We start from the raw sequence: 13726 nt of genomic DNA, 5'->3' as shown, positions 1-13726 counted from the left end.
AATAGAAGATAACGATGGTTTCAGAAGATAATCAATCACTCAATATCTTTTCTAGCCCAATACTTTATGACATTTTTCAATGATATCCTACCTTCTCGAAGAACTGATGATGCTGACAGATGGTAAGGCTTAGCTCGCTCAGTGGCTAATTTTCGCTGGACTCTAGGAAGAATTTTCCCATATTGGTCTAATATAGAATTTCGAGCCACTGATCTCTCTCGCAAACGAGGATCACGATCATTCTGTTGAACATATCATAACTGGTAAAAATTTAATCTTCAAAAATGTTAGTGCTATGTTTATATATTTACCATTTAACATTAATTATGAATACGCAAGAATATCTTCCTCCTTCCTACATATCCATTCTTCCAAACCAAGGACCTCATACACACACCTAATTGCTTCATCAGTCCCTACCTGTCACTAAATTCTAAGCCTCTCCCTTCCCAGCCTTGATTATTCACAATAAAAGCAATCGTTATCATTTACTAAGCAACATGTTCACACACACCTCTGCGCATCCTCACACAGAGATACTGTCATTTTGCAACTGACGAAACCAAGGTTCAGAGAGTGTGCTCATTTGTTCACACAGAGCAAATGAACAATTAGCCCAACCCCTACAGTCCATACTTGTTGCACTATTTATTTCCTACTGCTATCCTCTACCAATTCCTCTTGTTTTCCGAGTGAAGCAGTAAGTCTGGCAAGACTGTGGGCAGATATCTAAACAGAAATTGCATATATGAAAGAATTAGATAAGTAACAATACCCTGTTTCTCAATTCTGCTACAGAAGCCAAGAAGAGGATTTCCTAAACTCAAGATTATACAATGCTCAGCGGCTACCGAACTACAAGCTCTCATATAATAAAGTCACCTGTTTTCCCTATTCTCTTGTCCCCCATAATAAAACAAGTTTAACTGTACCATAAGCTTTATCTTCAGAGTTTGGTTCAGCTTCAAGGCAGGAATATAATTGGCACGCTGCAAATGGTGAACTAAAAGGAATTCATGATTCTGAACACTGGCACTGGACTGTAAAAATCTCACCAAACACTCCTAGAAAGAACAAAATAGATTTGTAAGCCACTAACTTATCCTGAGTTTCTGGATATAAGTTTATACTGATAAGTCATTACCTGTTCAGTGTCTGTGAATGGCAGCTTCAGTAAATCCTCCATTAAGCCCATTTCCTGACAGACTTCATATGTGTGCTTGAGCAACTCCTCTATATCCAACCTATTAGAATGCTGTCGCAGTAAACTCCAGGCTTCAACCATGCACCTGAAATCAATATTTATCAAAGTTTAGTTTTAGAAAAGCTATTTAAAATCTTCAAAACAAGTAATCCACCTGAAGAATCCCAAAGATACTTTGTACATGTGATTTAAAAGTACTTTAAAATTTTATAGAATACTAATCACTGCACAATGAAGTTGTCAACCAGAAGATAAGGCATCTCTAAAGACTTTATATTATAATAAAATGTTGAATATTTCATGTAACTTATTGAATACTGCACTGAAAGTAAAAAACAGAATTGTTCTATGGGTAGAGAATGGTTTTAAGCATATGAATTATTTACCCTCGTGATCACGTGGCTGACTGGGAGCTGCAGCTTGCTGTCACTGCTCAGCATCATTAGAGAGAATCACACCGCATATCATTAGCTCAGGAAAAGATCAAAATTCGAAGTATGGTTTCTACTTCATACAAGCATATTGCTTTGCACCATTTTAAAGTTGAAAAATTGCAAGTCAAACCATTTTAAGTCAGGGACCGTCTGTACCCAAGAGTTCAAGAAGACAAAAAACTAATGTGGTCTGCACAGTACTGAAAGATTAAAGCGAGGTTCTTAAGGAGGTGACACTCAGCATGAGAAGAGTGGAAAAGAAAATGAGCAAAGACCTACAGACAGAAACAGCATATTGTATTGAGGGGAAAATAAAGGACTTAGCTTAGTAACAGACGATTTTGGCTGATCTACAGCAAGATCTGACTGGAGAACTTGGGTCAAATTAGACAGTTTTAGATAACATGTGGGGCTGCTGAAACATCCTTCTGTGGGCAATAAAGTGTTAAATGAAGCAGTGTTTCTCATGATATATTGTTAAGCAGAAATAAGCTTAAAACAGCATGAAGGGGCTTCGCTGGTGGCGCAGTGGTTGAGAGTCCGCCTGCCGATGCAGGGGACATGGGTTCGTGCCGCGGTCTGGGAAGATCCCACATGCCGCGGAGCGGCTGGGCCCGTGAGCCATGGCCGCTGAGCCTGCGCGTCCGGAGCCTGTGCTCCGCAACGGGAGAGGCTGCTACAGTGAGAGGCCCGCGTACCGCAAAAAACAAACAAAAAAACAGCATGAATAACTATAATTTCTAAAAATTAATCAATAAACAAAGCCTATAAATGTTTATGTATTTATTTAGATAACAAAATGTCTTGAAAAATATACACTGAGATTAACAATGATTAATCTTGACAGGTAGAATTTTTGGAAGGGCTGATAACTGTCAAGTCAGAAGCAGGGGTAGAATAAAAAATGGCAAGCAGATAGGAATAATTTCCTAAAAAAAACAATCATCATTCCTAATTTTAAGTGAATAATTTTGATTTTAATAGGCATCTTAATTAAAAAGCTTTAGCTATAGTTTTTATTGAAATAAAAACAAAAACTGAAAGAAGGACTTATAAATAAATAACTGACCCTCGTAAGAAACACAGAATGTGTGAACAAAGTTACAGCAATTAGTATTCATAATGAAAATGCATCTGAGGAAATTTTGGCAGCACTGTCCCAGACTCCCACTAGACACAAAGTTTCCTGGGGAAGCAAATCCCACTGCTGGCAGTTCAGGGCCCTGTTAATTTTACTGTTTGGGGATTAGAATATTTTAACGTATTCCACAGAACTTATAAAGCCTAACGACCCAAATAAGTAAAACATTTGTGGTGTATTCCCTAAAAATCTGCATCTGAAATTGCCTTCCACGTCTTCTTCTACCAGGACAGGCATGACAGTGTAGTTGTTATAACCTGAGTATCTAAGAGGACTAATTTTTTTCCTAAATCAAAAATCTGGGAATGTTAAAATGAGCACACCATTTCTGTAGAAAGAAAAATAGCTAATGAGGATGAATGAACACCTCACCATTAATTTTAATATAAAGAAATAGATGAAGTGGGTATAATAAAATCTTGGTATCTGTTGAATTTGATTTAGGATGGGTGTATGGAATAGTCATTGCACTATTCTACTTTTTGTGTATTCTGGAATCGTCTTACAAAATGCTTACACCAAAATAAATTTCAGATGTATCAAAAATTTAAATGATAAAACAAAAAACATAGAATGGTAATAGAAGCAGTGAGAGGATTAAATAATAATATTGAAGTGGAAAAGACACAAAAGTCATAAAAGTACTGGTCATTCTGACTTCATAAAATAGCTCTTTATGAAAAGATGTGTTCAATTATTATAGTGAGATCATATTAATATTACCATTTTCACCTATCAGATGGATAAAACTGATGGGTGAAAATGGTAATATTAATATGATTAATTATTATTAGGGGGGTTAAACTGGCATGACATTCATGGAAGGCAACATGCCATTATCAAAATTACAGTTGCAAATATCCTTTTACCCAGTAATTCCACTTCCAGGATTTTACCTTACAAAATAAATTTGCACTTGTGTAAAATGGGTGGTTACTCACACACAGCAGTGTTTAAAACGGTAAAACATTAAAACCACCTAAATGTTCACTAAGGGAAGCCAGTTAAAAAAATACTGGTACATCCACTCTTTATGTACTATTATGAAATGAATTCCAAACTAGCTTTAAAAGTATATTGCAGAATGATGTACAGTATGCTGTTTGTATTTTTTTAAAAAGGGAGAGGGGGTGAAAATGACATATATACACATTTGCTTAGTAGGTCCAAAACGGCTTAGGAAGGATACACTAGAAATTAACATTGTGTGGGTAGTGGGAGGAAGCTTAGGAGGCTGGGAATTCACTGTGTATCCTTTTGTACCTTTAGAAAGAAGCATGTATTTATCTTACTATTCAAAAACAGAAAGAGCCATATTCTTGCCCCTCTTCCCCCAGCCCATGGATATATATTTTAAGTTTTCCACTTTAAAGTACCATATCTACCCCCAGTTGAGCAGACATACTAGTAGGAGTAAGATTAATTTATTTATGACTGATCAAATATTAATCTAGTAACAGTGAGCATACCTGAAAGCAAAAGACAAATGATAATGTTTTTTCCCAGTTTCTCCCCTAGCAGGAGAAGACACAGTTACCTCCAACTACAAGAAACTGATGCTCCATTTTGGGCCAACACGTGCATAAATTTTAAAATAAGTTAAGTTTCAAATTCCCGCTCTCTCCTGCTTCCTATGGCAGAAAGGCATGATGCCAGGAAAAGCAGTAAGAAAATCACTTCAACTGATGAAAGGCTAAACTAGCATGTTGATAGTAAAAGTTATTTCAATAAGAAATGTATGGGGGTTCTTGGCGATACAGCAAGAAGAGAGCCTGAAAAACACTCCTGTGACAAGCTCTAAAAATGCTAGATTGAATATAAACAATCTTTTGAAATGCATCATGGAGATCACAATGAAAAAACAAATTCCAGAGAGGTAAACAAGCAACTACTGGTTTCCAGTGATTAGTGTAAAAGTTAAAATATTTGGAAAAGATATATCATAAATAACAGAATACTGGTATAGCTACATTAACAATTACTCATGATGAAGGTTACTCTATAATAATAAAAGGTTAAAGTCATTTTAAAAAACTCTTATGTATCTAATATTCGACATACAAAAAGTTAGCAGTATTATGAGGAATGAACACATCCTTCATTAGAGTAGGCAACTTGCTATCTATCTATCTATCTATCTACCTATCTATCTATCTATCGCTGCATCGCACGGCATGCAGGATCTTACTTCCCCAACCAGGGATCAAACCCACGCCCCGCTGAAGTGGAAGTGCAGAGTCTTAACCAGTGAACCATCAGGGAACTCCCGCAAACCTTTCTTAATAATTAAGCAGACCACACACATACACACACACACACACACACGTACACATCATTAAGGACATACAAGGATTAAAACCACACAATGAACAAACTTGATCTTTTAGACAAATACACTTGACATCTCACCTAATAAATGAGCAACACATTGACTACTTGTGAATACAAGTCTTAATAAATTTTAGAGGATGGGTACCACATTGATCACATTATGTAGTCACGATGCAATTAAGATAGAAAAGAATAAGATAATTTTTAAACCCACATTTGTAAAGTGAAACTTTTAAATACCTGATAGGAAGAGAAAAAAATCATAATGAAAATTTAAAAATACTTAGAAAGATAATTAAAATTGTGGGATGATGCCACAGCAATAGACAGAACATTCAGATTTATGTTTTTATATTAGTAAAGATAAAGGGTTGAGAATGAGAAATCATCCAACTTGAGTTAAAAAGCACAACTTGAGTTAAAAAGCACTTCTCTGGGCCTCCCTGGTGGCACAGTGGTTGGGAGTCCGCCTGCCAATGCAGGGGACACAGGTTCGTGCCCCAGTCCGGAAAGATCCCACATGCCGCGGAGCGGCTGGGCCCGTGAGCCATGGCCACTGAGCCTGCGCATCCGGAGCCTGTGCTCCGCAACGGGAGAGGCCACAACAGTGAGAGGCCTGCGTACCGCAAAAAAAAAAAAAGCACTTCCCTGGTGGTGCAGTGGTTAGGAATCCGCCTGCCAACGCGGGGGACACGGGTTCGAGCCCTGGTCCAGGAAGATCCCACATGCCGCGGAGCAACTAAGCCCGTGCGCCACAACTACTGAGCCTGCGCTCTAGAGCCTGTGAGCCACAACTACTGAAGCCTACACTCCTAGAGCCCATGCTCCACAACAAGAGAAGCCACCACAATGAGAAGCCTGTGCACCACAACGAACAGTAGCCCTCGCTTGCTGGAACTAGAGAAAAGCTCGTACGCAGCAACAAAGACCCAATGCAGCCAAAAATAAAAATAAATTTTAAAAAAATTAAAAAAAAAAGCACAGCAGAATAAAACCCACAGGAAGTGGGAAGAAAAGAATAAAGACAATGATTGCACCTATACAAAAAGGTTTTCCAGCTCTACTGTACTTTTATGTTACTAAGACTGAATACTCAATGTTAACAGCTGAAAATCTAAACCTGTTACTTTGAGGCTATCGTGTACTGTGCATCATGATTACTTTGCAGGTAAACCTATTTGCCAAGCCATAATTGTGATGGTATGTCTATAAATAAAGCTCATACAACTGGAAAGCTACCATCATAATGGTTTTAAAGAAAGATGATCTTAATAAAGAAGTGGTAGGGTTTCCCTGGTGGTGCAGCGGTTGAGAGTCCGCCTGCCGATGCAGGGGACGCGGGTTCGTGCCCCGGTCTGGGAGGATCCCACGTGCTGCGGAGCGGCTGGGCCCATGAGCCATGGCCGCTGAGCCTGTGCGTCCGGAGCCTGTGCTCCGCAACGGGAGAGGCAACAACAGTGAGAGGCCCGCGTACCGCAAAAAAAAAAAAAAAAAGAAGTGGTAGAGGCTAGAGTCAGGAGTCAGGCTGGAAAGTTAAATAAATGATGGCAATGACGGTTAACTTTAAAAAAATTCAATCTACCACCATTTACTAATGACTTACTACCTGCAACTATAATAGTGCTTGCAAAATTTAACCCTCGAAATGTTGCAAGCTGGTCATTATTAACCCATGAGGAAACCTGGGCTTGGAAAGGATAATTTAACTGCTTTTGATCATATTTTAGAATGTAGCAGAATTCAGGTATAAATTCAGATCTATTTGCGTCCAAAGATTGTGCTCTTAACATCTTTGCTACCATCAGCAGCTATTACAGTATCGTTATTTTTTTAAAGATATAGATTAATAAATAATATCATCATTAATATAAATTCAAACAATAGCTGGAAAACCAAACAACACCTCACTTATCTAGCATGTGGTGAGTTTGGGGAGAGGGTTAGTATTCTGACAGTTGAAGTATCAAAATTTTTTCAGCTATTTTAACTATTGCTATGCAATCATGGCATATGGATGTTAGCGAGACCGCTGTGTAGCCTGACTTGCTTTTAGTTCAAACTTCCCAAGCTTAGCTTTTTTCCATGTTTAAGCACACTGTGGTTAATCATTCTGTTGGATTAGAGATGTAGGCATTTGGGGAAATTAGGTGATTATGTGCTAAACGTGGGACATACCTCAGAACTTTGCTTTCTTGAATTAGTCCCTAAAAATCAGCTTGTTTTCTTGTCATTTACTTCTTTCTAATAAAAGTGGAGGGCAGAATATGTATGTAGCTGCATGACCTCCTGAGCAATGAAACATGGCTGCCTTTCTGCACAAGTATCAGTTCAAAAACTAAAGCAGCCTCTTCCTACATTGTTTTCTTACTTTCAATAAAAACAACAAAAAAGGATGAAATCTTGCCATTTGGACAACACAGATGGATCTTGAGGGTATTATGCTAAGTCAGACAGAGAAAGACAAATACCATATAACCTCACTTCAATGTGGAATCTATCAAAAACTCATGAAAAAAGATCAGATTTGTGGTTACCAGAGGAGGGGGGTGGGGAGTGGGTGAAATGGATGAAGTGTCAAAAGGTACAAACTTCCAGTTATAAAATAAATAAGTCACGGTAAATAATACTGTATTGCATATTTAAAAGTTGCATATTTAAAAGTAAATCTTTAAAGTTCTCATCACAAGAAAAAAAATTCTATATATATGGTGACAGATATTAACTAGACCTATTGTGGTGATCATTTTATAATACATACAAATTCAAACCATTATGTTGTACACTTGAAACTAATATAATATTGTATATCAACTATACCTCAATTTAAAAACAAAAACAAAAAAACCCCCACTGTTACTTATCCTAACAGTTGTCTTCTGCCTCTCTAACATTCGAGTCATTCTCCAGTTATAGAACCAGTAATTATCTTAAACATTTACTGAATCTGAAAACATGCTATCTCACAAATGGCATTTTGAGTGGTCCTTTGTTTTCACTCCTGCACTTACTGTAAAGGACACTTAATAATGCTAGTGTTCTGGGGACTAGATAACTGAGGCTTTATTGTACTTGAGAAATAAGGTTTTGAAATTACACTATATAAAGTCTGTATTATTATAAACATTATTACATAATGTTTGCTATGGCTAAGGGAGAGGAAATGAGAATCTAGCAAAACAGAGAAACATACTCTGGATGAATCAAAGGACAACGGAATGAAAAAGAGGAAAAACCACCAACCTTTCAAAGTTTTTGTCCCTCAATGTTCCAACATCTGCTTTTCTGATGTAAAAGCATTAGTGTGCAAGTACCACCTCTTTAAAGTCACTTAAGAGTGAGAAGCTTACATGCAACTGAAAAAAATGTACATGCTACTTGCCTACCAAGTACTAGAACTCTTAACCCATTTATTAAACATTTATCTCCTTTAGCTTCTTTAAATTTTTGTTCTTATATTCATTCTTAATTTATTCGGCTTAGTCAAATACTTCTGCTAACCAAAATTATTTCAACAAGTACTTTTTAGTTCATTACTTCTGAGGACACTGTAAGTTTCAATATGTCTAACGAGTCTATTATTAAACTGCAAATCTGTCTGAAAGGGAAAGATTCAACCCTCTCTCCTCAGAAATACATCCTGCTTAACCAAAGAGAACAAAGAAAACAACTTTCAGAGTGCTGACACTGAAGTGCTGTATGGTTCATAAATGACAATTTGGGATGAGTAAAGTGACCAATTTTTAAAAATACAAAAAATGACCCAACCAGTAAGATTGAAAAAAAAAATACAAGTTGAAAAAAACAGTTACAATCTAAGAAATTTCAGCCCCAAACGAGTTTCCCAATTAACTAGGTATTAGGAAAACCCCAAAACCAGATTACTATATTTCCAATCATGCCACTTAACTTGTCAGTTATTATATACATGATAAATATAATTATTATAGCAACAGTGTATTGCTATAATGCAACAAGAAAAATCAAAGAATTGCAACACCCAAGCAACCAAGACTAACAAAAATATCAGAGTACCATCACTGGAATATACCCTCAAAGAGCATAATTTATCAACTCAACATATTTCTGGCTGCTTTTCAGCATAATCAAACTTAAACTGTCCACACAGGAGACTGTCAATATTGCCAGGTAGAAACAAATACAATTTTTAAACCTCAGTTTGATTTCCCCTTTTACTCAAGGTACTTCTTTTCTTCGTCTTATTTTAGATAAAAGGTGCTTTACATTTTTCTTAATGATGAAAAGATGAATAACATAAGAATACTGTGTAATGCAACCAAATCAAAATATACATTGCTACTGTCTATTTCATCAATTCCACTTTATTAACACATGAACAAGAGTTTGACTGTACTTTCAAAATAGGTACTTACCTATTAAAGAGCAAAACAGTGAGGTGAAGGATAACATCACTACCACTGGACACTGTTGGCTTCATTGCTTGAATATATCTGAGGGCTTGTCTGTGCTCACCCTGACCCATGAAGGCTTCAATAATCTTTGAATGTTGCCATGACACAGGTTTTACAGTAGCTGGGTGAAACAGAAGATCCAAACCACTCTGCAAAAATGACATAAAAATTGGTAAATACAAATATAATGCTTTGCTTTTAGAAAAAAAAAAAAAAGGCAACATACTAAACCTACATAAACCAAGATAAAACCAATTTAAATACATCTGAAAATATCTACTTTAATCTATGATATTGTTTTATTTTAAATAAAAGCCTTATCAAAAGCCTCATACTTTTGAGACCTTTTTAAGCTAGTATATAGAATCTTTCCATCACCAGTTTCATACATCAATGCCAAATTCTGCCTTCTCTAGTTCACCCAACACACCAACCATATCTCTAACATATCAATCACTATATTTGCACTATTAGTAATTATTTATTTGTTTCCTTCCTTCCTTAGACAGTAAGGAACCTGGGGTTCTAAACTATTTTATCTTTGTACTGCCTAAGATGGTGCTTGGTGAAGGTACTGATTAAATTGAATCCTTAAATTACCTCTGGAAGTAGGTGTCACATCTTTAATATCAAATTTAAATCCAGTTACGTATTTTTTCTAAAATTCTAATAATTTACAAAAGCTTACATTATAAGTGAACTACAGACTTACCTCATAGTCATTATGATCTATCAGCCAAAACCCTTGAATAAGTTTAACCTGGCCCCAAGAAATGGCAAAGGCAGTGGGAAATGATTCAATGGAAGTATCCGTTTTGTTTGGAAAGGAATACATAATATCAAGTAGCAAATAAATAGTCTTTAAAAAAGAGGATTAAGGACAATAAACAAAAAGAAAAACTCCTACGTATATATTTGCAATAGGTAGCAACAGAAGATATCAGAGAAAAGGCTTAAGACACTTCTTTAAGTGTTCAGAAAGCCATTATGGATGTCCAGCTACAGAAGTATAGTTTTATTAAACATGGGTACAGCCAATCCCACAACCGACTTCATTCATTCTCAATAGCAAGTACCACCACAAAGGAGATGATCTAAAGCATACTTTCTTCATGAAGTTAGTAGCTTAGCAAATTTAAGAAAGCTATAGACTAAATTCCAGTTATCCAGCAAAACCTGGCAGCCTTTAAGCAAACACATCACTTATTTTATAAATTATTAATAAAACTACACATTTTGACTAAGAAACTGACATTAGTACAAAAATCTTATTTAAGAGACCACAAGGCTCAAACACAATGCCTAAGTAATTTAAGCTAACTTATAATGCATTCATATTCAGCACATGAATTAACCTCAGAGAATGACCACTTGCTAGCAATGTTTTAGAGCAGATGTCCCTTAACTTTGGGAGTGTCCTGGACACATCTGAGAGTCTGATAAAAGCCATGAACCCTATCCCTAGGAAAATAAACTTAAAACAAAATTTTGCATAGATTCAAGGTTAACCATAGACCATCTGAACCCAACCAACAGGTCCTGGATTAAGAATCTTTCCTTTAAGACAAATCCAAATGTGAAATTGAGATTGGATGAGATGCATAAGGTTCCCACTAGTCTGACACTGAATGATTTTGGTAATACATGAATTATTTGATAAAATTTTAAAGGATACAACAGAATGCTTGCTTGCTTCGGTAACGTTGTCTAGTAGGTATATGTCAAGTAATGCCTATTAAAAAAAAATTTAGTGCATTGTATATATTCGTTCATCTATGCTCCTTGCTTTCCCAAGCCCGTGCCAGGTAGGAAAAACCCCGCCCAACTTTGGAGACTAAAAAATGATATCATGTTATTGCAAACCTACATGTAGACTAGTAGGAGGATATTTTCCTGTGCCTCCTTCATCCCGTTTCCACAACTTCTCTACTCGATCTCCTAACTGAGAAACCATTCCATCAATCATCAAGCAATCAGGGTTCCACTTCCCTCTGCAATAAGGGCAACATTAAGGATATTTAGCATTAGTGTTAAATTATTATTATCAAAACAAAAAGCACCAAACTCTTAAAAGTAATGATCTCAACTATCAAAGGCAGAAGAGATTCGAGGACAGGATCCCATCAGGAGAAATCCAGATATCAAGGAAAGTTAGTCAGATAAACCCTGAAGAAGCTTCAAGTTTGGTCATCAGCAAGTCAGTCAGTGAAGGTCAGATTCCAGGGAAGAATGTGGTCTAGCTAGCAAAATGCCTGAGGCTTACTTTTTACCATCTTGAGATTACCAAAGAGCATGGCAGCTCAGTATAAAGAAAATAATACTGTAGTTCAATGTCAATATTTTCAGTTTCATCACTTGGACTAGTCTTTTAACCTCATTAATTCCCTGATAATATATATTACTGAGCACCTACAAGGGGGTAAGCAGATATGGACCTTGTCTGTTTCCTCATCTAAGATTAATAACAGCAGGAGCAGTTACTAATTATTGAATGAAATTTTCTTCGGAGTAAGGCACTGTAAGAGGTACCTTGCATATAATATTTTATTTCATCTTTATGTTAACTTTATAATTTATGTGACAAATATGATTAGAAAGCTTAGCCAACCGGCTCAAGGACATACACTTTGGAAATAACAGATCTAGAAATTTTCCCAAGCCAATGCTCACGATCGTAGATCAGTTACTCTAAAGTACTGGATCTCCCAACTTGCCATGCGCAGCCTTATACAGATTTCCAAGTGAGTCTGACACAACAAACCCAGAACCAAGGTTTGTGAAACACTGCTCTAAAGGTTCTAAGCTGCTCTACAATTCTGTCATTCCAACCTGTAGAAGAAGGCTATTTATAATCCCAAGGTAGAGCCAAGGCTCTAAACACTACTCTTTTTTCTTCTATTACTTCTATATATTTATTTCAAAGGAACCAACTACATGTGTATTTAAAGGGAAGGGGGGAGTATGTATTTAAAGAAAAGAGAAATAAAGGAAATAAAGAAAAAAGTGGTTGAAGTGCTGAAATGCAAATGGTAATGGAAAAATAATGTAAAATAACTAACGTGATATATATTTTATGCTTTAATAAACAGTTGCTTCTAGTCTTTTTCTGTGTAAGAATTCTCAGGAAAAATACATGCTTAAATTATAGAATCTCCTCCAGTAAATCAATCATGTGGTAAATAGTTTTATTTAGGATATAATAAATAGCTATTCTCAAGTTCTAAAATAAAGGTGTAACCATTAGGTCAAGGCAAACATTACAAGTAAAATAGTAATGCTGGTGACAAATTCATATACTTTACTGAGAATTCCACCCATTTAATCGTTTTATAACATGATGAATTCTGTTCTGAGAAAGCTTTAACTTCTTACACAAGTAACTTCTAAAATAGTTTTTGAAGGTTCTGGATGTACTATACCTTGATGAACGCTCACACTTCTGTCGACGACTGGTGTAGTAGTTCTGAATTACAGGGTAGTTGTAGCATAACCTTGACAACTGCACAGCATCATCTAGATGTTTTTTAAGAGTTAGAAGAAAAGCTAGTAATATTTCCAAAATATCCCCCAAATACTTAAAGTTACATACAATGATCTTTTACTATAATTTTGTAATGTTGTTCAATTTGCAGGCTTCTTAAGGTAATAAAAGAACACTGCACACCTTTATTAATAGATGCACAAATGAGAAAACTGAGTGTCCCATAAAAGTCTTGTAACAAAAGGAAGCTGGCTTAAAACCATGGAAAAGCTATTCTAGAAAATGATTTTACTCCCTTAGGCACAAATGATAATTTAAAAGCAAGCAAGTTCACTATCTGTTCAAGTAAAACTCTAAGAGAATTATGAAAGAATAAGATCAACAGTAAGTATGCACAGTGGCAGAAGCACTTCTAAGTCCGTGTATCCTGGAAATGCGAGAAGTTGGATACTTTTGTTCTAAACAAATATAGTAAGTCAAATTCTCTAATTCTTGGTATTAGATGAGTTATTAGATAAAGAGGGTATTTAACTGATGGCTAATAATACTGGTTAATAACCATATTAAAAGAACCCTTAAGAGAAAAAGATGGACAAATTAGATTATAAAATTCATAGTTCTATGGATCTAAATTATAGCCGGTGATATCATTGAACCCATCTTCAGAAGCCATGTTTCAGCAAATATTCTTTCCTTTTAACCCAA

General features: G+C 36.0%; 1 protein-coding gene across 10 annotated transcripts in view; it reads right to left on the bottom strand.

Moving 5' to 3' along the window:
* The window catches only part of AHCTF1 (AT-hook containing transcription factor 1), an 80846-nt gene that overhangs the window by 24190 nt on the left and 42930 nt on the right, over positions 1 to 13726 (bottom strand). For all 10 annotated transcript variants that reach the window (XR_016392166.1, XM_089907614.1, XM_089907620.1 and 7 more), the window contains 8 exons: positions 12960 to 13053; positions 11408 to 11531; positions 11216 to 11272; positions 10253 to 10399; positions 9502 to 9689; positions 1145 to 1289; positions 933 to 1064; positions 92 to 242 (listed from right to left, as the gene is read on the bottom strand). Coding sequence is in view for 9 of the 10 variants with exons in the window: in XM_089907614.1 (XP_089763740.1) it covers positions 92 to 242; positions 933 to 1064; positions 1145 to 1289; positions 9502 to 9689; positions 10253 to 10399; positions 11216 to 11272; positions 11408 to 11531; positions 12960 to 13053 (1038 nt within the window). In the remaining variant the exon portion in view is untranslated. The remainder of the gene's footprint in view (positions 1 to 91; positions 243 to 932; positions 1065 to 1144; positions 1290 to 9501; positions 9690 to 10252; positions 10400 to 11215; positions 11273 to 11407; positions 11532 to 12959; positions 13054 to 13726) is intronic.

The sequence above is a fragment of the Delphinapterus leucas genome, chromosome 1, assembly GCF_059928025.1.
Source record: "Delphinapterus leucas isolate spDelLeu-1000000601 "Yukka" chromosome 1, BTC_Dleu_Yukka2, whole genome shotgun sequence".
Lineage (NCBI taxonomy): Eukaryota > Metazoa > Chordata > Mammalia > Artiodactyla > Monodontidae > Delphinapterus > Delphinapterus leucas.
The sequence above is the reverse complement of the archived record's forward strand: the minus strand, read 5'-3'. Positions and strand labels throughout refer to the sequence as shown.